Source organism: Solanum lycopersicum, chromosome 1 (genome assembly GCF_036512215.1).
Source record: "Solanum lycopersicum chromosome 1, SLM_r2.1".
In the NCBI taxonomy this organism is placed as follows: Eukaryota; Viridiplantae; Streptophyta; class Magnoliopsida; order Solanales; family Solanaceae; genus Solanum; species Solanum lycopersicum.
This window is the reverse complement of record NC_090800.1, coordinates 14,712,596-14,737,123: the sequence shown is the minus strand read 5'-3', so window position 1 is coordinate 14,737,123 and position 24,528 is coordinate 14,712,596. Positions and strand designations below refer to the sequence as shown.

At 35.2% G+C, this 24,528-nt stretch overlaps 2 protein-coding genes across 2 annotated transcripts; both read left to right on the top strand.

Moving 5' to 3' along the window:
• Window positions 1–1,453: 1,453 nt before the first annotated feature.
• On the top strand, window positions 1,454–2,149 carry LOC138340883 (uncharacterized). The gene is made up of 2 exons (XM_069293057.1): window positions 1,454–1,641; window positions 1,831–2,149. Exons 1-2 carry the CDS (start codon window positions 1,454–1,456, stop codon window positions 2,147–2,149), a joined length of 507 nt encoding a protein of 168 aa, XP_069149158.1.
• A 401-nt stretch (window positions 2,150–2,550) lies between these two features.
• Window positions 2,551–5,202, top strand: LOC138340880 (uncharacterized). Its single transcript, XM_069293053.1, has 6 exons — window positions 2,551–2,863; window positions 3,844–3,968; window positions 4,102–4,285; window positions 4,346–4,452; window positions 4,712–4,765; window positions 4,885–5,202. The coding sequence occupies exons 1-6, from the start codon at window positions 2,551–2,553 to the stop codon at window positions 5,200–5,202; spliced, it is 1,101 nt and encodes a 366-aa protein (XP_069149154.1).
• The last annotated feature ends 19,326 nt before the right edge of the window (window positions 5,203–24,528 follow it).

Genomic DNA, 24,528 nt, shown 5'->3' with positions numbered 1-24,528 from the left:
AGGAATCATCATACCAAATTAATCCCAGAACTACTAGCCAAGTAGGTTGTAAGTCCACTCTTTAAGTCCTCTTTGTGAGCAGTCAGTTAACGGATCAAGCCAACATGCCTTTATACCTCTGGCAGGGTATATTAGGTCATCTCGATGGGGTGTATATATCGGACTACGTATTAATTCATATGGTTTAATCATCAGTTATTTTTATCTCCCATAGTTAAATTAGACGCTACTGTATTGACCTTTTATCAGTAGATTCTGTATTTAGTTCAAGCATGTTATAAATTGGTCATTGCGTTTAGTATATCATATAGATTATTATACATGCTTTTGTGTTTGTTCATTTATTTTATATTTCTACTTTATTCTATCCTACATGATCAGTACCTTCAAATACTGACACATATGTTTGCTACATCTTCATGTGATGTAGGTTCGAGTTCTCAACATCCAAATCACGCCTAGATCGTCTTTCTGATCTCTATTTTAGAAGATTCAATGGTGAATCATCATTCTCTAAGAACAACATTCATGAGTTTCATTTTAGTCTTTTAGCCATTTAGTTTCACTTTTTTCTATATTTAGCTGGGGCTTGTCCCAATATTTCTAGTACAGTCTAGAGGCTATTTTCAGATATAGTTAGTTTTAGCTTAGTATAGAGTTAATATTTTCTTTGTATGAAACTCATTAGTTTTCACATATCTTAGTTTTAGCATATGGGTATTCCCCATATTTTTATTATAAGTATTATTTAGCTTCAGCAATAGTTTATATTCTTTAGTATGCTCATGATCATGCAAGCAGGGTTAGTTTTGTATGAATTGTGGTCCTAGTTCCCGCTATCGTGTCTCGGGGGTAGTCTTGAAGCATGATTTAACTTTGTATCAGAGCGATAGATTCATGAGTCCTAGGACGTCTGAAAAGCCACACTACGTAGAGTCCTTTTAATTGGTATGAAGTGCACCACATCTAATGAGAGGGAGGCTATGAAATGTTTTAATAAAACTTCACTTTCTTGTTACTCTTATTATGCGTAAGGTATGATGTTATTCCATTCTAACCTGACATTCTACATTTCAGATCATGCGTCCTCGTAGATCTAATGCTAGGAATGCTAATGTCATGAATGCAAACGCCTCCAGTCCTAGATCAAGAAGTCTCCAATGGTAATTTCAGGAATGCTATACAGATGCTAGCTCAGAGTATTACTAACTAGAACAATCGAGTTCATGCTCATGTTAATGAAAATAGTGGATCAATAGCAGTAAAGGTCTCTGACTTTTTTTGGATAAATCTGACAGAGTTCTTACGATCGCAAGCTAATGAGGATCCTCAAAATTTCTTGGATTAAATCAAGAAGATATATGAGGTAATGTAAGTCACTAGGAATGACCAGGTTGAGTTGGAATCATACCAATTAAAGGATGTTGCTCATATTTTGTACACTCGGGAATTCATGAACTTGAGGCAGGGTAACAGGATAGTCCAAGAGTATGGGCTGAAGTTTATCCAACTCTCCAGGCATGCTCCTCACATGGTTGCTGACTCTAGGGCTCGAATGAATAAGTTCTTCTATGGAGTGCCAACTTTGATTAAAACTGAGTGCAAAAATGCTATGTTACTGGGAGATATGAACATCTCATGGTTTATGACTCATGCTCAACATATTGAGGGTGATAAGCGTAGGGAACATGTTAAGGAGATTATGAAGGCTTGAACTGGGAACTATGACTATTTCTAGCAGAAATTGGGTGGTAGAAGTCACTCGTAGAGTAATCATAAGTTTTCAGCTCCAGCCCCTTTGTCAGCTAGTGTTCCATCCTTATTGAATAGGTATGCCCAGAAGGGCAGAGCAGAAGGCTATAAATCTAAGGGAGCTGTTTCGAGCACCATGACATACCCCACTTTCCCTAAGTGTATTAAGAACAATCCGGGCGAGTGTCTCACAGGGAAAGAGGGATGTTTTGGGTTTGGTCAGTCTAGTCATAGGTTGAGTGATTGTCCTTTTAGACAGGAACAAAGAGGTGGAAATTGTAGTAGTCAGTCTACAACTTCAGCAGCAACATCAAGTCACCCAACTCAGCATGGTAACTCATCTGATACACGCGGTGGTCAGCGCCAGAATAGGTTGTACGCAGTTCAAGCTTGCTAGCATCACGAAGGTTTTCCTGATGTAGTTACTAGTACGTTATGAGTTTTTGACATTGATTTTTATGTATTGTTAGATCCAGGGGCTACTCTTTCTTTTGTAACTCTTTAGATAGCACTCCAATTCAGTGTTAGTGCAAAAACTCTCTCAGAACTTTTCTTATTCTCTACTCCAGTCGGCGACCCAATTTATCTAGACGGGCATACATAAATTTCCCTATCAGAGCCTCTCAGAAATTCCTCGCAGTAGATATTATAGAGTTATAAAGGATAGACTTTGATGCCAATCTAGGTATGGATTGGTTATATTCTTTTTATGCCTCAGTCAATTGTAGAACTAGGATTGTTCATTTTCAGTTTTCAAACGAAACAATCTTAGAAAGAAATGGTAGTAGCTTGGCGCCTATGGGTCAATTGATTTCTTACCTTAAGGCTAGAAAGATGATCTCTAATGGTTATCTTTACCATCTAGTTCGGGTTAAGGATTCTAGATCTGAAACCCCAACTTTTGAGTCAGCTCCAATAGTTTGTGAGTTTAAAGAAGTGTTTTCAAAAGAACATCCCGGAGTTCCTCCTGAAATGGAAATTGTCTTTGGAATCAATCTCCTTCCAAATATCCAGCCTATTTCTATTCCTCTTTACAGAATGGCTCTTGTAGAGCTTAAGGAATCGAAAGGGCTGCTAAAAGACCTTCTAGATAAGGGCTTCATTAGACCTTGTATGTCATCATGTGGTGCGCAACTGTTGTTCATAAACAAGAAAAATGGTTCTCTCAGAATGTGCAATGACTATTGATAGTTGAACAAGGTCACAATCAAGAATAAGTATCCCATCTCCAGGATCTATAACTTATTTGACCAACTTTAAGGTGCTAGTTACTTCTTAAAAATTTACCTCAGATCGAATTATCATCAGCTTAGACTTAGAGATTATTACATTCTGAAAATAGCCTTCATAACTCGGTATGGTCATTATGAATTTGTAGTTATGTCGTTTCGACTAGCCAATATTCCTGCATCTTTCATGGATTTGATGAACAAAATGTTCAAACAGTACTTAGACCTGTTCGTTATCATCTTTATTGATGATATCCTCATTTACTCTAGGAATGAGGAGGAACATGGGAGTCATTGGGAATTGTTCTAGAGACTCTCAAGGATCGCCAATTATTCATTAAGTTTAGCAAATGTGAGTTTTGATTTCAATCCATTGCTTTTATTTGTCATATTGTATCTAGCGAAGGGATTCTAGTGGATTAACAAAAGATTGAAGCAGTGAAACAATGGCCCAGACTTACCTTTGCTACAGATATTAGAAGTTTCTTAGGTCCAGTAGGTTATTATAGAAGGTTCGTGGAAGGATTTTCATCCACTGTTTCACCATTGTCTAAGTTAACTTACAAGATGGTCAAGATTTAATGGTCATATGATTTTGAGAAATGATTTTCAAATTGGAAAACTAGATTGACTGTAACTCCTTTCTTGACTCTACCAAAGGGTTCAAATCGTTATGTGATCAATTGTGATGCATCTATAGTTGTCCTAGGTTGTGTGTTGATATAGTGGGATAAGGTTATAGCTTATGCTTCTAGACAACTTAAGATTCCTTTAAAGAACTATCCAACCCATGACCTCGATCTTGCACTAGTGGTGTTTGCACTCCAGATATCAAGATACTACTTGTATGGTATTCATATAGATGTGTTTGCTGATAATAAGAGCCTTCAGTATGCGTTCACCCAGAAAGAGTTGAATCATAGCCAGAGGACATTATTTGAGTTCCTTAAGGATTATGATCCGAGTGTGCATTATCATCCTTTTAAGGTTAATGTAGTAGCAGATTCTCTTAGTAGATTATGTATGGGTAGTGTAGACTATGTTGAGGAAGAAAGGAAGAAGCTAGTGAAGGATGTTCACAGGCTTCCTTGCTTAGGAGTTCACATTATTTGAATATCAGACTAGTGTAACGGCTCAGAATGGGGCAGAATCTTCTTTGGTGGTGAAGGTTAAGGAAAAACAAGATAGTGATCCAATCTTGCTTGAACATAAGGGTGTAGTTCATAATCAGAGAGTGGACGTTATCTCCCAAGGGGGAGATGGTGTACTTTGCAACAAGGGTAGATTGTGTGTTCCTGATGTAGGTGAGTTTAGAAAGCATATCCTTACAGAAGCCTATAACTCTAGATATTCTATTCATCCAGGTGCAACTAAGATGTACCGCGATCTGCAAAACGACTATTGGTGGAGTTGCATGAAGAGGGATACAACAGATTTTGTGCATAAGTACCTCAATTTCAACAAAGTCAAGGTAGAACATCAGAAATCATGAGGTATGACTCAGGAGATTGATATTACTACTTGTAAGTAGAATGTGATCAATACGGATTTCATCACAGGGTTAACTCGTGCTCATAGACAGCATGACTCCATTTGGGTGATAGTTGCTGAGTTGACTAAATCTTAACGCTTTTTAGCGGTCAAAACTACATATTGAGCAGAAGAATATGCCAAGATTTACATTAATGAATTTGTAAGTTTGCATGGGGTTCCTTTATCTATCATCTCAGATAAAGGTCATCAGTTTACCTCTCATTTCTGCAAGTAATTTCAGAAAGGTCTTGGTACTCAAGTTAACTTTAGTACAACATTTCATCCAGAGACGGATGGACAGGCTGAGCATATCATTCAGACCCTAGAGGCTATGATGAGAGCTTGTGTGATCTATTTCAAAGGTATTTAGGATGATCACCTTCCTCTGATTGGGTTCGCCTACGACAGGAGCTACTATTACAGCATTCACATGGCCCCTTATGAGGCTTTGTATGTTCATAGATTTATATCTCCCGTTGGATGGTTTGAAGAAGGTAGAACAACTTTGATAGGGCCAGATTCAGTCCTTTATGCTATGGAGAAAATGCAACTCATTAGAGATATACTTAAGAAAGCCCAAAGTAGTCAAAAATCTTATGCAGACGTAAGGACAAGGGAACTAGAGTTCCAAGTAGATGATTGGGTTTTGCTGAAAGTCTTAGCTATGAAAGGGGTGATGAGATTTTGAAAGAAAGAGAAGCTCAGTTCTAGGTATGTATCCCCATAAAAGGTCTTTAAAAGGGTTAGCAAAGTGGCATATGAATTAGAATTACAAACAAAATTAGCAACAGTGCATCCGATCTTCCACATCTCGCTCTTGACGAAGTGTGTGGGTGACCTAGCCTCTATAGTATCATTAGAGAGTGTGGAGGTGAAATATAGTCTTTATTATGAGGATGTATTAGTTGATATTCTAGAACTTAATGTTAGAACATTGAGAAACAAATAAATCTCTTCAATCAAGGTTTTGTTTGGAAGAGTCGATCCGTAGAGGGAGTTACTTGGGAAGCAGAAGCATCCATGAAAGCTAAGCATACTCACATCTTTCATTCCAATTCCTCTCCAGCTTGAGGTAATAGTTCCTCTTCAGTATTTCAGTCACTCATGCCCAAATTCAGTCTTAGAATCATGTTTCCTCAGTTTGTACTTGCATTTTCTGCGTATTTGTATGTTCTCAGAACTCAATTCTATAAGAAACTCAGCTTTTAGTGTTTAGTACTAGGTTTTAGAGCTCTCAACCCCTATTCCAGCTAGTTTAGTCTTCATTCATTGACGAATTTTCCCAAGGGGGAGATAATGTAGCACCGTGTATCCCAAATATATCAAAAACCATCAATTTGGAAAATCTCCAAGTGCATTGACTGTGGCCATCGTTGGACCGTAGCCTGACCCACGGTCCATCCTGCATATTCGTCGATTGGGTCAGAAACCCTACAAAATCGCAGTCCAAATTTTTTTACTAAGTGTGGAATAACGGACGGACCTACTATCAATATGTCAGATTACGTCCGTAGTTTGTGTCCGTCTATCAACACCCCATTTACCCACTCTCTGATATGAACCACGATTGACCAACATGGATCGTCGTTTGACATACGGTCTGTAGGTGAGAAATAGCAAACAGTTAGGGGAAAAATTTAGTTGGTTAAAGTTCGGATGGTCATAACTCTTAGCACAAAATGAAATAGGTGTCCCATGACATACCCAAAGATAGATACTTGAATTAACTTTCCATAGACACCAACCTTGAAAAAATCATACCTCAGAGTAAGAAGTTGTGCCCGTTTTAGTAAAGATCTGTTGAACAGACCCAACCGGCGGACCCAACCGATGGACCGTCAGTCCAGGTCGTCGATTAGTCTGACAAAAAATAACTCAGGGGTCTTTTGGTCTTTTCAAACTTTGTTTAAACCCTCAGATATGTCATTTTGACCATAAATAAAAAGATTTTAGTTTGTTTATGCCTAGAAACATAGAAATACTTACCTAAGTCAAATCAGTAATTAAAACATAAAAACATAGAAGCAAGAAAGAAAAAAAGGGTCAAGAACAATAGTCTTAGAATGAAACAAAGTTCCACCAGTTCCAACCATGAAATCTAAGTGTTTTTCCGTGAAATTCATCACAAGGTATGTGGGATTTCACTAATGGGTTTGTTTCACCCATTGAGCCCCTAGTTTTAAGTTAGATTATTGATTCTCTTATCATGATGAAATTTAGAGTTTCTACAACATCGTTAGAACTTCATGAATTTACTAAATATATGTTCCAAATCAGATTGTAGAGTTATTATTCAATTTATCGCATAAATTTAAGAACCCTAACTTTTCATTTCTTTAGGTCTTGAATTACACATGCTAGGTCAGATATTCCAGTTATTCAATTATACATGCCTCTGTTTTTATTGTATCATTATCAGATTAAACATTTCAATCCCAGTTTGCAGGTTCAGTTTTGAGCTATTAGTATTTACCAGAATTTAGACATAATCAGTTAATAACACAAATTAATGGTAGTTACATAACGCCGAATTGGACTAGTGTTCAGCGTACCCAATTAGCCCCATAATTACCAGCCAAGTAAGTTGTAAGTCCTCTTAGTGGGAAATAAGTTTAGTGATCACGACACCATGCCTTTATACCTCTGGCACATTATATTGGGTCCACTCAGTGGGGAGTATGCATCAGACTCCATATTAGACCTTGTGGTTTTATTATCTGTTAATAGTAACTCTCTAAGTTCAATCAGACTCTACTGCATTGACAATTTATTAGTATATTATGTATTCAACTCCAGCATATTATAAATTGGTCATTGCATTCAGTATATCATATACATTATTATACATGCTTTTGTACTTGTTCAGTTATATATTATTCCAGCTTTATTCTATCTGACATACTCAATACCTTCATGTATTGACGCATACATGCTCTACATGTTCTCGTGATGTAGATTCAGGTTCTCAATATCAAGATCACGAATAGATCGATCTCCCGCTCTCAATTTAAGAAGCTTTAATGGTGTGTTCTCATTCTCCGATGATAACAATCATGAGTTTCAATTTAGTCTTTTAGTCAATTAGTTTAAGTTTTTGCTAGATTTAGCTGGGGCTTGTCCCAATATTTCTAGTCCTGTCTAAAGGCTATATTTAAGACATAGTTAGTTTCAATGTAGTATTGAGCTGATAATTTCTTTGTATTAAACTCATGAATTTGTATATATCTCAGTTTTAGCATATGGGTATTCCCCATTTTTTCATTTTAAGTATGATTTAGCTTCCACAAAAATTTATATTCTTAGAATGCTCATGATCATGCTAATAGGGTTAGCTAGGGATCACTTTTGGTCGTAGGTCCCGTGTCCAGAACTCGAGGGTATTCCCGGGGTGTAACATAACTGACATAAGCCCATGTGAGCTAAAGATGGAGTGTGATGTATATGCCCCATTGAGAAGAGCCAATAAATTATATAAGAGATACAGAGGCATGATTGATGTAGTCACTAATTTGATGGTTACCTAGGGAACTTATAAACCTATGGGGGCATATAGTTTTGGGATTTTAGGTGACTGAACCTACTCTAACTTAGTATAAATCCTACTCCCAACTGAACATGTGTAAATTATAGCGTAAGATAAGTAAAATGGATATCTAAATAATTTGAAAATGCAAAATTTATTCATGATAGTGAAACATTCAAAGACTAGGACATGTATCTTTGTTAATCTTTCCTAGCTAGTATCATTCATGAACAAAAAGAACTACATAACTAGGGTTCTGATTTTAATGAAGAATCTACGCAAAAGCAATACTAAGACATGATAATCTGATTGAGAGTGTTACAATTACTAAATAATTATAATCTTCTAAAATTCTAAAAACCCTATATAGGTTTTGATAGTATGGAGGGAATCAAGAATTTAAATTTAATTTTAGGGACCCACATTACTGGTGATGAATTAATATTTCTCTATTATTTTGGGGTTGGAAATTAAGAAAACCGTGTTGCATTCAGGAGAGAGTTGATTGACTCTTTCTCCTTCGTTTTTTTAAACTTGATTAATTTTTCGTAGAATAATTTTACTAGGTTATGTTTTATGAAATTTATTAGGATAAAACTTACGAAATTGACATTATTTAGGTATCAAACACATAAGGAAAATACCAAACAATCGCTGACCAAAAAGCTATCGGTGCCAACTGACGAACAGACCGTCCTGTCAACCGCCGACTAACTTTAGAGGGGGTCTTTTGAGGGGTTTGATTCATGGACAAATACTACAACATGTCGTTTGTCCTACAATCTATGGGTCGACCCTTAGACATTTTTCTTGATTGTTAGTAAGTGGGCTGCAGGTAGCAATGGTCATCCTATGGTCTGTGAGAGATGCCCGTCAGTGGCAGCTGGAATTTTTTTTTTTTTGCAAATTGATATGTCTAGGATACACGGTGCTACTTTATCTACCCCTTGGGAACATTTGTTCTCGAAAAAAGACTAATGTAACTAAAATCGATGGGAGGAGATGCAACCCTACCAGTAAATACTGGAAACAGAAATCTAATTTAATTAAGTTCTAAGAACATGCAAATATGCTGCAAATGCAAGTAAACTTAAAGGAACAAGATACTAAGACTAAATATACTCATGAATGACTGAAAAACTGTAGAGGAAGATTATCTCAAGTTTTAATCGAGTCGAAACAAACGAAATGAGGATACTTGGCCTCATGGTTTCTTCTGCTGCCCAAGCTGGTCCGTTTGTATACTGACTTCTTTACAAAACATTAACTTAACGACTTCTTTGTTTCTCAACTTTCAAACCTAACTATAAAAAAATCCTCTCTAGAACATCCTAATAAGTGAGACTATCCTTCATAACCATACTTTGTAATGGTACAATAATTCTTGATCATCCACAATCTTTTAAAACAATGAAATGTGAATGACTTGATGCACTAGTTCCGCTGTAAGTTCTAACTCATAAGCCACGTTACAAACTCGTTTCATGATTTTTTATGGCCTAAATATCTAGGACTAATCTTCCCTTTCTTGACGAATATCATCAACCACTTCATAGGTTACACTTTTAGGAGAACCCAATCATCAATTTGGAACTCCAAGTCCCTTCTTCTTTAAATCTAAATATGAATTCTTGTTACTCTAAGTTATGTTAAGTCTATCTCTAATGAGCTTAATTTTTTCTATTGAATCATGAAGTAAATCTAGTCTAAGAATGACTTCTTCACCTACTTCACACCAACAATCTAAAAATCTACACATCTACCCCTATATAGTTCCTCATAAGGGGGCCATATGAATAATAGAATGACAGTTATTGTTGTAGGAGAACTCTATAAAGGAAGATGATCATCAAAACTACCCTTGAAATTGATCACGCAGGCTCTCAACATAACTTCTTATGGTATGATCTTCCTCACCGTTTATATGTTAATGAAATGATATTCTAAGATTTACTTGATCACAAAGACTTTTGTGGAAAGACTTATAGAAATGAGATGTAAATTTAGGACCTCTATTTGAGATGATAGAGAAAGAATTCAAGTGCAACCTAATTATCTTATTAAAATGTAAAGATTAGTGTAGTCCTCTGCGACTGTGTCGTCTTAACAACCAATACGCTCGCAAATTTAGTAACTGTAACAACTGTCAATCAAATGGAGTCATGTTGTCTACAAGTACGAGGTAAACCTTTAATGAACTCAATGTTGACAAGTTCCCACTATGATATAGGAATGTAAATCTCTTGAATCATACCTTTGATTATCTGATGTTCTACCATCATTTTCTTAGAATTAGTGCTTCTATCAAAAACGTTTACTGCATCCATTGTCATACAATTAAAGCAATAGACTTCCCACAAATCACAGAACATCTTATTGGAGCCCAAATGAATAGAATACTTGGAGTTATGGGCTTCTGCAATAATGTGTTGTCTCAATTTACCCACATTAGGAGCATATATACAACCCTGATAGCAAAGCACAACATCTCTCCCTTGGAGAAAACCTCAACTCTGTACCGATGAACTGCGTCATTCAGTTAGAGAATATAGGATCAAAATCTTCCTTTTTCCTTAACCCATACTACCAATGAAGATACTTGTCCATTTTGATTTGTTACACCACAATTTGACATGCTAATAAGGCGATCCCACAAGCGAGAAAGCCTAGGATCATCCTTTTCTTGTTCTATTTCTTCCTTAACATGTGCAAAACTACCAATACATAGTTTGCTAAGTGCATCTGCTACTACATTAGCCTTAACATGATAGTAAAACATTCATATAATGATCCTTGAGGAAGTCATAAAATATCAGCTGTCAACGATTTAATTCCTTCTTACGGAACACGTATATAAGTCTTTAATAGTCCATAAACACATCTACGTTAACACAATACTAGTACTGTCTCAAAATCTTAAGTGCAAACACTACTGGAGCAAGATCGAGGTCTTGAGTTCGATAGTTCTTCTAATTCAACTTAATATTTATAAAAGAATAATATATGACCTTAGCTCTATGTATCAACACACAATGTAGGCCAACTGTAGAGGCATCATCATATTTCACATAACCGTCTTAACCTTCTGGTGGAGTTATCTTTGACTCACAAAATGAGCTAGGTTGAATTAGAGAAAAACATGTTGGTTATGAGTTTATTAAGTTATTAAATTACTAATTATAGCGTTAAAACACAGTGCGTTATGTTTGGATGAGTTTGAGGATCAAACATCCAAGAACGTCCAAGATGTTCGAAAGTTTTGCCTTAAAAGGTGCTTGTGTGTCTTAGTGTGTGTTGTCAAGTATTATATGTGTTTGGGGTTGAAACATAGTGTATTTTAGCATAGTATCCTAATAATCATGTTAACGGTCAAAACTTACATCTCTAACCCCCAAGGATCTCCCCAGAACGTCCATCTCCGACCCCCAAGGATTGGCCTAGGGGTCCATGAAGGTACCCCAAACATTAGCCAAGTGTAACACTCCAAATGTATAAGACCTAATCTAGATCCTTAATATAGTTTATAAAGGTTAAGACACTTTTTAAGACCTTATATAATCTATATTGGTCATTTAGGAAGTTTAAGATTAAAAACGGCAAGAAACGTTCAAGACTTTTGGAAGCTTGTCAAATTATACTAGTGAAACATCCTTAGGTTTTATATACGTTTAGGAGTGAAGTATGAGGTCTAAAACATGTAAAAATACATTTAAGAGGTAAAACTATGTTTATAAAGTAAAAACGTCCAGGTAAGACCTTCCAATGGTAACCTTAGGGGTCCACGAAAGGACCCCAAACTTTGCTTGGCAAGGTGCGAAGGCAGCATCCAATTTGTACATGGATGAGAAAAGTCCGCATCGTGGACTTGGGTGTATTTTTGTTCAAATATCAATTTTAAGTCGAAGTCAGGTAACAGACTCTCATATATCAAAAATTAGTTTAGAAAATTCATGAGGGAAAAACTCTGCGTCACAAACTTGCTAATCAATGAAAATCTGATATTTGGTTTTGATGTTTGACTTCATTAAAGGGATAACTTATGTGAGGGATATTTTTGGTATTTCATGGGGGTTAAATATATTTATTTCCAATCATCATTCCCTAATACTTACCCACTCATATCAAATACCCAAACAAAAACTAAAAAACTCTCCCTCTCTAGTTTACAGGAATTGGAGAATGATTTCTAAAACACCCAATTCCAAGGGTTTTCCAATTCTAATGGGATTTCTTCTAAACTTCAAACTAATGATAAATTTTTTATTTCCAATGACTTATTGAGTATATATTTTTTATTAATTGATGTTAATTGATGCAATTTCACATTGAATTTATGGGAATTGGAGAATGATTTGATTATTAGAATTTTTTTTATCTATTAGAATTATTGTATTTATTGATTAGGGTAATTTATTGTTGTGATAGGATCAATTTATTGCCGAATTCATGAAGAATTCTAATTACACTAACCTTAGGATATGATTGATGTTAATTGGGTTAGTGATGATGCAATAGACCTAGTTCTTGTATTAATTACTATTTATTAATGTTACTACACATACTATTTCATGTAATTTGTTGATTGATGGTAAGACCATGATAATGGATTTTGAGGGTGATTCGGTAAGTCTTGATGAACCTAACATTTACTTCAATTATGATTACCTGTGTTTTGTGATGATGTTATATTGAAGTATACCTTCTGATAGGATTGAACAATTTATAAAGATTGTGATTATTTATAAATTTGCCTTATTATGATGTAATTACGTAAATGTGCTAACCTCACATGTATGAATTGTAATGAAAGAAATGTACTTCTACAATTTTTATTAAGTTACGATGATTATGATTATATAAGGGATAAACCCTATGACCTAAACTAAGGTATGATTGTTAATAAAGGCTTAAAGGCATTATAAAAAAGGACTAGCTAAGAACAAAGTGAACTTGGTAATGGGAGGTTTTAACTTCTCATAGAGGGAGATTCACCCTATTGTTCAATATGAGGTGTTGAATCCCCTATGAGGTTTACTCACCCAATGTATTCCCATGAGAGAAGGCTCCACTTGCCAAATATCATGTAGAGATATCATACCTATATCTTATTTCTTGTACTATGTTGCCCCTATAGGAAGACTATCTAGTGGATCAACCTAGAAAGCTACGTTAATTTTTGGTTCTACTTTGGCCAATAGACAACCTTCCATCGTTATAAGGTTTTACAACACCAGATTCCACCCTTAGATCATGTTGTCTATGTCGGTTATGTCATGTGTTCCCTAAAATAAAATGAAGTAATGAAGTACAAACAAAATAGGTTGACTTAAAAGGTTTTACTTTGTCTCGGTAGGGGTATGAAACTCTACCTGTGCCTTGCACTAGTTTGCCTAGAGGGAAGCCTTTGTTAGTTGTTCTTATGAATTTATATGTCTATAAATTTATATGATTATCTTATATGTTGAATACACTTTATGATTTTGAATTCACTTGTGAATATATCTTTGGTCTATATTGCTAAAGTATAAAGTTATATATTCTTTATGATATGATTTGTGAAGTTGGAAATTGGTTGTTGTTCTAGTAAGGTTTACTTAATGAAGTAATATTATGGGGATTTTCTTAGTTATTGCACAAGTGTACTTAATGAGGGTCATGACTAATAGTCTTACTTTTTTTTTTAATTATAATCAACTCTATTCATGCTTACGATGTTATGACTTGATGCAAAAGTTGTATTTGAAGGTAGGTTCAAGTATGATTTGCATGTTACTTGCATTGACTTAGAGGGATGTGGTCTTGTATAATACATGGCATTGAGTTGATGAATATGAATTAATGAGTTGTATTGGTTCTTTAATGTTTATAAGGCTTTTCAAATGTACAATAGCATGTTTTAATGAAAGTCCATATTTAACATGATTTGATATTATATGTGCATAGAGTCTCATACTTAGTAAATCTGATGTGCTAACTCAATTCTCTCCCTTTTACCCTAACATTTTAGATTCCGGTCCTTGAAGTTTTTTGGGATGACTTTTAAGAAGACTTGGAATTCCTCAACAATCCAAGTTGGGTAGTTCTTCACTTTCCAAAGGTGATGCCAATATCAAGATTATGATGTTTTTAGTTTTAATAGTCTTATGTTCATTCCTTTCTTTTGAGTACAAATTGTATAACATATATGTGGATCTATCACATTTTTTTATGGGATATGCCCAATTAAGATATTATTTTTGTAGATGGTTTATAAGAAGATTTACTCTTTTAAGACTATGTTATATCTTATATACCTATGTGCAATAAAAGTAGAAGACTATGTAATCTTCTTATACGAAGGGTATATGTATACTCGATAAATATATATTATGTGTATGCGAGAGTTTTAAGTATGTCTCAATGTATAAGTAATCGAGATGTTTTTAATTTTCCGCATTTTAAGCTATGATTGTAATCATATAAACTAAGAGGCTAGTCTTAGTCCTTAAAGAGGACGATGACGCCGGTTACGTGTAAGTGGTGCTTCCCGAATATGACAAACGTGGTATTAGATCATGAGGTTTAATATATTTATAGTATATGTGTCTTTCAACAACATATATGTAGGTTCTTACTCATAACTATGAAACGCGCCATACTTATTCAAAAGAAACTATGTGCTTCTTAGGAAACTCTCTCTTTTCATGGAAATCCAATATCACGCCACTAGAGTATACTTTATGTGTACGTTCACCAAAACCTTGTTCTTTGGTTAAAGGTATCAAATACTCAAAGGAACGTGGTATGAAGAATTGGGAAAGAAATTTCCAATGATGGAGTTCCTCCCCGTGTTGATCAAGTCCCTCGTCTAGAAGAAGATGCTAATGATTACAAACCTCGGGTCAATCCTCCACCATTGAAAGATGGTGACATAAGGTCTACCTTTCATTAATGTTCCAATACATTACTACACAAGCACAAGCCGTCACCACTCAAGCACAAGCCATGACGGCCCAAGCTAATCAGGAGGTGGTACCCCAACCAAACCAACATGTTGGCACCATGACCTCTCATTTGAGGGTTTCACTCGAATGAATCCCCATACTTTATATGGATCCAAATTTGAGTAAGACCTTCAAGAGTTCATTTATTAAGTCTACAAGATTTTTCTACTATGGGGTTGACTACAAATGAGGAAGCCGAGTTATCCACTGACCAACTCAACAATGTGCCCGATTACATGGGAGATCCTCAAGAAGGATTTTATTGATAAGTTCTTTCCTAGGGATAATAGGGAATCCAAAGTAGTGGAGTTCATCAACCTTCGTGAACATAAAAGTGGTTCTTCTTTGGAGCATCATTAGAACCATTTGCTTTAGATAGACCACTACCCTTTTCTTGAACCTTCAAATTTGGGAAATCTATAACTTTAGGGCCACTTTTTCCACAACCAAAACAATTGCCTGTTCAGACTAAACATCCTACAAAGGCCCATTCCCGCACTTAGTACAAGTAGGTTTCTCATTAGGTGAGTTTCAACTCTTTCCCTTTTGGGACCTAAGCTTAGTCACCTTATCATTACGAGACTTACAGAAATTAGAAGGAACTTGATTTGATAACTTCATCTTGAAATTAGGCTTGTCTTTGATATCAAGCCTACCCTTTGATAAACATCAATCAAAAGATTTTGCCCTTTGAGCCTCCCTACTCTTTCTGTTAGCCCTTGTTTCTTCCACTTGTTGAGGATGAACCATGAGACGAGAGATCTTCTTATTGTCATGTAACAAGCATAATCACATTCTTCCTTCAAGCCATCCAACAACCCTGTTAAAAAGCGACTCATTTCATCCCTAGGACAGTAAACAAAAGAAGGAGCACACTTTAACAATTTAGTGAATGTAAAATACTATTTAAGTACACTTGCTGACCGGTATGTTGAAAGTTTTTTCTATTGATGTATATGCTTTTCTTTATCCTGGTGCTACCTTGGCTTTTTTTGGTCCTATAGTAGCTAAAAAGATTGACATTTTCCCTGATATCTTGAATGAACCATTTACGGTGACTACTCCGGTGGGTGAGTCAATTGTTGCAAAAAGGGTATATAGAAAATCTCTTATAATGTTGCCCAATAGAGTTACTCATGTTGAACTACTACAACTAGATATGTTTGATTATGATGTTTTTTTTGTTATGGATTGGTTGCATGCTTTCTTTACATCAATAAATTGTAGAAAGAGGGTGGTGAGGTTTAACTTTCCAAATGATCCCATTTTAGAGTGGAAGGGGGAAAATTCTATTCCTAGGGGTCGTATAATGTCTTGTTTGAAGGATTTTAGGATTATCTCTAAAGGGTGTTTATATCATATAGTAAAAGTCCAATATTTAGACTTCGAAATTCCTCCGATTGAGTCAGTCCACGGAGTGAGTGAATTTCTGAAGGTCTTTCCTAATGATCTTCCCAGTATTCCTCCTGCATTGCAAATTGATTTTGGTATCGATTTGCTACCGGATACAAATACCATTTCAATTTCTCCTTATCAGGTGTTTCTTGAGGATTGAAAAAGTTGAACACTCAACTCAAAAACATACTAGACAATGGATTTATTTGGCCTAGTATTTCTGCATAGGGTTCTCCCGTATTGTTTGTGAAGAAGTATGGGTCCCTTAGAATATGTATCGATTACCGTAAACTCAAAAAAGTCACAATCAAGATTAAGTATCCGGTCACGCGGATTGATGGTTTGTTTGATCAACTCCTAGGTGCGAGTTACTTTTCCTAGATTGACTTGAGATCAGGATATCACCAACTTCGGGTTAGAGGTTAAGATATTCCCAAGATGATATTTTGAAGAAGATATAGCCACTATGAGTTCTTAGTAATGTCGTTTGGTCTCACTAATCCTCCAGCGACGTTTATGGACCAAATGATTAGGTTTTTCGAAGTTACATCTAATCATTTTTCATTGTCTTCATTGACGACATCTTTGTATAATCGAAGAATGCAGGTGAACACACAAACCATTTGACGGTGGTGTCACAAGTGCTTAACGAACAGCCGTTCTTATACAAATATAGAAAATGTGAGTTTTGGCTGAGGTCGGTAGAGTTTTGTAGTCTTATCATCTCCAGTGAAGGGATAGAGGTTGATCCAAGGAAGAGGAAGCGGTGAAAAAAATTCATATTGGCCGTTGACTCCTAGTGGCATTAAGAATTTATTATGCCTAGCCAGTTATTATAGATGGTTTGTTGATGGGTTTGCGTTTATTGCCTCCTCCTTGACAACCTTTACCCAAAACAATGTTACATTTGAGTGGTCGGAGGCATGTAAAAAGAGCTTCCAAATGTTAAAGGATAAACTTACTTCCGCTCTGGTATTAACTCTACCGGAGGGTACTATGGAGTTTTTGGTCTATTAAGATGCATCCCGAGTCGGGTTGGGGTGTGTTCTTATACAACATGGTAAAGATATAGCCTATGCTTCTAGGAAACTCAAAGTTCATGAGAAGAATTATTCAACTCATGACCTTGAGTTAGTGGCCATGGTATTTGCCTTGAAAATATGGAGGCATTATCTTAATGAGGGTTCATAATGATGTGTATACAGATCCTTAAAGTCTCCAATGTGTATTCACTCAAAAAGAGTTGAATCTTTGGAAACAGAGATGGTTAGAGTTGTTGAAAGACTATGACATGAATGTTCTCTATCACCCTGACATGGCTAATGTGGTAGCAGATTCACTAAGTTGGTTGTCCATTGAAAATTGTGTCCGATATGGAAGAATTCAAGAGGAACCCATTAAAAGATGTTCATAGTTGGGCTCGTATAGGGAAAATTTAAGATTCTCTAAATGGTGGCATAGTGGTACGTCATAACTCTGAGTCATCTTTGGGGGTTAAGGTGAAGTCTAAGCAAAACCTTGATCCAGTATTGATTGAGTTGAAAGAGTCAAATCTTTGAAATATGAATGAGTCATTCTCTTAGGGGGGATGGTGTTCTTATGTATCAAGGTAGATTTGTGTCCCTAATGTGGATAGTTTGAGAAGAAGGATCCCGGAGGAAGCTCACGGATCCAGTTACTCTATTCATCCGGGATCTACAAAGATGTACCGTGACCTTAGAGAGGTATTTTTGTGTGATGGTCCATAAAGGGATATTGTGGAGTTTGTTACAAAGTGTCCCAATTATCAACAAGTGAATGCCAAACACCAAAAACCAAGTGGTCTACTACATGAAATCCAAATTCATATTTGGAAGTGGGTAGATGTTTATAAGGATTTCGTAGTAGGTTTGCCTCAAACTCGAAAATAACATGAATTTATATGGGTGGTAGTGGAGAGATTGACCAAATCCGCTTATTTTATTCCCGTTTAGTCTACTTATTCGGCGGAACACCATGCAAAAATCTATATTTAAAAGATAGTAAGTCTTCATGGGGTCCTTTTGCCCATCATATCATATAGGGGTAACCAATTTACATCTGGATTTTGGAGATCGTTTCAAAAGGGTTTGGGTACTCAAGTGAAATTAAGCACCACTTTTCATCCCCAAACAGATGGTCAAGCGGAGAGGAATATTCAAACTCTTAAGGATATGCTTAGAGCTTCTATTATTGATTTTAGAGGGAAATTGGGATGAGAATTTTCCTTTGGGGGAATTCTCATAAAACAATAGCATTCATTCATGCATCTCTATGGATCCTTAAGAATCATTGTACGTTAGGTGGCGTAGATCTCTTATTAGATGGTTTTAGTTTTGTGAGTCTTCACTTCATTGTCCCAATTTCATTTATAAGATTTTGTAGGAAGTTTATATAATACGGAAACGGTTGCAAACAGCCTATAGTCGGCAAAAATCTTATGCGGATCATAAAAGAAGAGACCTTAAATTCAAAGAAGGCGATAAGGTGTATTTAAAAATTTCTCCAATGCAAGGGGTGGTTATATTTGGAAATAAAGCGAAGTTGAGCCCTCTTTATGTGGGTCATTATGAGATCTTGCAAATGTTATGTAAGGTTTCTTATGATTTCAAGCTTCCAAGTAAATTATCTTCCTCTATCCGCTTTTCCATATTTCTTTGTTTAATAAGTGTGTCGATGATTTCGAATCTATTTTCGCTATTGAGGGTCTTGGTGTGAAGGATAACCTCTCTTGTGAGGAGGTTCCGGTAAAAATCCTTGATGGTCAAGTGAAGAGGTTGAGGAATAAAGAGGTGGCCTCCGTAAATGTGTTATTGAGAAACCACCTACTTGAGGAAAAAACATGGTAGGCCAAAGCCGACATGAAGTCCTGTTATCATCATCTCTTTACAAGTGAAGGATAGTTGTTCTTGATTATAATGAAAATAATGACAAAATTTGAAGTTGTTTTGACTTTTAGAGAAGTTTTGCAAAATGTGCATTTTTTGTGTCATTACAGTGAAGTTACAGTGGATTGTGCATAATGACTTGAAAATTTTCAATTCTTCTTATTTGAGTTATTTTGTGCATTTTGGTATGCTGAATCTTTAGGAAATAATGTTAAATTAAGCATGTTGGTAAATTTATTTTTGTCATAGTTGACTCATATATGGTATGATGAGCTTAGGATGTTGTGAGAATGAAATTCCTAAAATTTGGATGTTACAATTTATGTGTGCTTATCGGAGTCTTGCTATGTGTAAATTCCATGATTGATACTGTAATTTAAAATATCATGTATTACTTTTGGTTGTGCTGCTAGTCGGGAGTCATTCCTTTCCTTCCAAAAGATTTTGATGTGATTCGGGGAAGAATGTTCCGGGGGGAGGGGGGAGCAATGTAATACTTCGAAAGTCTAACACCTAAAATAGATCCTAAACTGAGTTTCTAAAGGTGAGGACTCTTTTTTCAGACCATATATAATATAAATAAGACATTTATGAAGTTTAAGAATCAAAACGACAAGAAACATCCAACACGTCCAGAAGCTAGTAAAATTGAACTAATGAAACGTTCTTAGTTTTTCTAAATGTTTAAGAGTAGTGTATGAGGTCTAAAACTTGTAAAACAACTTTAAATAGGTTAAATAATGTATATAGAGAAAAATGTCCAGGTTTGACCCCTGAGGGGTCGCCTTAGGGGTCTAGGAAGGACATCAAGCTTAGCTCCACAAGCTGCCAAGGCAGCCGGCAATCTGTACATGAATGAAACAAGTCCGCGTAGCGAACTTTGGTGGATTTTTTGTTAAATATCAAGTTCGTGTGGCAGGAAGGTAGAACTCTACTGTCTCGAAAATAATTTTTTTAAATTCATGTTGGAACAACTCCGACTCAGCGAACTTGTCGGGTTTGAAGTTTGACTTCAGTAAAGGGTCAACATAAATGATTGGTCATTTGGGTATTTCATAGGTGCGGGTATCTATATTAATGTCCAATAAATTTTCCTTCACATTAACCCACTCAAATCAAAACCCAACAAATTTCACCTCTCTCTAGTTTATCTCTCTATTCATCCTCCATTGAAAGAAGAAGGAAGCTTGAAGATGAAGACCAATTTCTCTAGGATTTCACTTCAATTTAGTTGATTAATCTCCATAAAGGTATAGTTTCTTCACTCTTGGGTTTCCTCTCCCGAAGAGGTCCTCTCAAAGATTATTTTTAAAACACACAATTTCAAGGGTTTTCCAATTGTATTTGGCTTTCTACTAAACATCAAATTGATAATAAATTCGAATTTACTATGACCAATTGAGTATAGATTGTTGATTAATTTGTGTTTATTGATGAAGTTTCACGTTGATAATGTTACCTTCCCCTAATTCCCCAAATCTTGGGTCTAGGTCACGAATTCATGAGAATTAAAGAATGATTTTATTGTTAGACTTGTTTTATCTATTCTAATTCATGTATGGATTAACTATGATAATGTATTGTGGGATTTGATCATATTCTTGATGAAAGCTAATTCCCCCAACCCTAGGTTATGGATTGATGTTAATTGGGATAGTGATGATGCAGTTTACCTAGTTCTTGTATTAGTTACTATTGATTGATGTTACTACATATATTATTTGATGTAATTTGTTGGTCGATTGTAAAACTATGATGATTGATATTGAGAGAGGTTAGGTAACTCTTCATGTTCCAAACCTTTACTTCAATTATTATTACTTGTGTTAAATGATGAAGTTATATTGAAGTAGACCTAGTCATATGATTGATTAGGGTTGGTATGATGTTGAATTGAAATGTCTTGATACATCGTTTGTGAGGTGTTTGTTAAGCTGTACATGTTATAAGGATGGTGACTTCCAATTTAGTCCCAAGGTTAAGACCCCACTCCTGACTTCTTAAATTCAACTATGAATGGGAATTCAAAGTGAGTGGAGATTGAATTATGTTACAAGAAATGAATACTGTTGTGGTTGTGTGCCTACAATGATGTGCGACCCAAAGAAAAAAGATGACTCTTTCTTAATCTGATCACCGGACTTTTGAGGATGAAAAGAAAAGAGAACTTTTTAGGGAAAATGGTTGGGATTTGGATAAAGTGTGGAGGCACATGATTTTTAGAGATGTGGCATTGAATTGGGGAGTGATTTATGTAGAAATAGAATGGGTGGAAATGGATATGGCAAGATTTTTCAAAGAAAATGGAAAGAGAGAATTTGAATGATTGGGTTTAATATAACCGTTCGAGGATGGACGATTCACAGACTGATTAGATCCAAGAGACCCCGTTTCCCGTTCATCGATTAGGGCCATCGATTATTCTTAGACTTTGAAAAATTTTGAGGGTTACCTGGTATCTAAGGGCACCATTGATGATCCGTCGATTGAATGACATTCCGTCGATGGGGTCTGTAGACTTCTCCACTAGACCATTTTATGTAGATTTCTTATTTTGTCTCCTACACATGTAACACCAATTAGTCCATTCTTTTCTCGTTATTTTCTCATATTTATATCAACAAAAGTTTTCATTTGTTCAATTGATAATCGTAACATCAAAGGAATTTGTTTCACAAATCCCCCCACCCTCCTTTCACTTTATTGTTTCGGAAATACCTTGACTTAAAAGAGACAATCATGGATTAAAGTTAACTATAAACCTTTTTCCTGTGGGATTGACCCCAATTTACTAGTTGAGTTCTTTATTTGATAAATTTTGGCGCCACATTTGCTTTTAGATTAATTTTAACTACAGTATTGATCTTTAGTAAAATATTTCCTAATTTTACTTTTTCTTTGTGGTGTTGTCTCTATCAGGTCTAGCTCTAATGTATGTAAAGCACACTGATCCGAGTGGAACCATTCAACCCTTACTAACCCGAATTGAATTGAACTTAGCGGAGAATAGAGAATCAAGGGGTCCTAGTTATCCCAAATAGAAGGAATATAGGTGATGGAGAAATCATACAGCCCTGAATACTAAGTGCAAAAACACCCAATTCCAAGGGTTTTTCAATTCTAATGGGACTTCTTCTAAACTTCAAATTGATGATAAATTTTTTATTTCCTATGACTTATTGAGTATATATTTTTTATTAATTGATGTTAATTGATGCAATTTCACATTGAATTTATGGGAATTGAAGAATGATTTGGTTATTAGAATTGTTTTATCTATTAGAATTATTGTATTTATTGATTAGGGTAATTTATTGTTAGGATTGGATCAATTTCTTGCCGAATTCATGAAGAAATCTAATTACACTAACCTTAGGATATGATTGATGTTAATTGGGTTAGTGATGATGCAATTGACCTAGTTCTTGTATTAATTACTACTTATTAATGTTACTACACATACTATTGCATGTAATTTGTTGATTGATGGTAAGACCATGATGATGGATTTTGAGGGAGATTCGGTAAGTCTTGATGAACCTAACATTTACTTCATTTATGATTACTTGTGTTTTGTGATGATGTTATATTGAAGTATACCTTGTGATAGGATTGAACAATTTATAAAGATTGTGATTACTTATAAATTTGCCTTATTATGTTGTAATTATGTAAATGTGCTAACCTCACATGTATGAATTGTAATGAAAGAAAAGTACTTCTACAATTTTTATTGAGTTACGATGATGATGATTATATAAAGGATAAACCCTATGACCTAAACTAAGGTATGATTGTTAATAAAGGCTTAAAGGCATTATAAAGAAGGACTAGCTAAGAACCAAGTGAACTTGATAATGGGAGGTTTTAACTTCCCATAGAGGGAGATTCACCCTATTGTTCTATATAAGGTGTTGAATCCCCTATGAGGTTTACTCACCCAATGTATTCCCATGAGAGAAGGCTCCACTTGCCAAATATAATGTAGAGATATCATACCCATATCTTATTTCTTGTACTATGTTGCCCCCATAGGAAGACTAGCTAGTGGATCAACCTAGAAAGCTACGTTAATTTTTGGTTCTACTTTGGCCAGTAGACAACCTTCCATCGTTATAAGGTTTTACAACACCAGATTCAACACTTAGATCATGTTGTCTATGTCGGTTATGTCATGTATTCCCTAAAATAAAATGAAGTAATGAAGTACAAACAAAATAGGTTGACTTAAAAGGTTTAACATAGTCTCGATAGGGGTATGAAACTCTACCTGTGCCTTGCACTAGTTTGCCTTGAGGGAAGCCTTAGTTAGGTGTTCTTATGAATTTATATGTCTATAAATTTATATGATTATCTTATATGTTGAAGACACTTTATGATGTTGAATTCACTTGTGAATATATCTTTGGTCTATATTGCTAAAGTATAAAGTTATATATTCTTTATTATATGATTTGTGAAGTTGGAAATTGGTTGTTGTTCTAGTAAGGTTTACTTAATGAAGTAAGATTACAGGGATTTTCTTGGTAATTTCACAAGTGTACTTAATGAGGGTCATGACTAATAGTCTTCTTTTATTTTATTATAATCAACTCATAGTCATGCTTACGATGTTATGACTTGATGCAAAAGTTGTATTTGAGTGTAGGTTCAAGTATGATTTGCATGTTACTTTCTTTGACATAGAGTGATTTTGTCTTGTATAACACATGGCATTTATTTGATGAATATGAATTAATGACTTGTATTGGTTCATTAATGTTCATAAGGCTTTTCAAATGTACAATAGCATGTTTTAATGAAAGTCCATATTTAACATGATTTGATATTATATGTGCATAGAGTCTTACACTTAGTAAATGTGATGTGCTAACCCAATTTTCTCCCTTTTTCCCTAACATTTTAGATTCCGGTCCTTGAAGTTTTTTGGGATGACTTTAAAGAAGACTTGGAATTCCTTAACAATCCAAGTTGGGTAGTTCTTCACTTTCTGAAGGCGATGCCAATATCAAGATTATGATGTTTTAAGTTTTAAGAGTCTTATGTTCATTCCTTTCTTTTGAGTACAAATTGTATAACATATATGTGAATCTATCACATTTTTTTATGGGATAAGCCCAATTGAGATATTATTTTTGTAGATGGTTTATAAGAAGATTTAATATTTTAAGACTATGTTATATCTTATATACCTATGTGCAATAAAA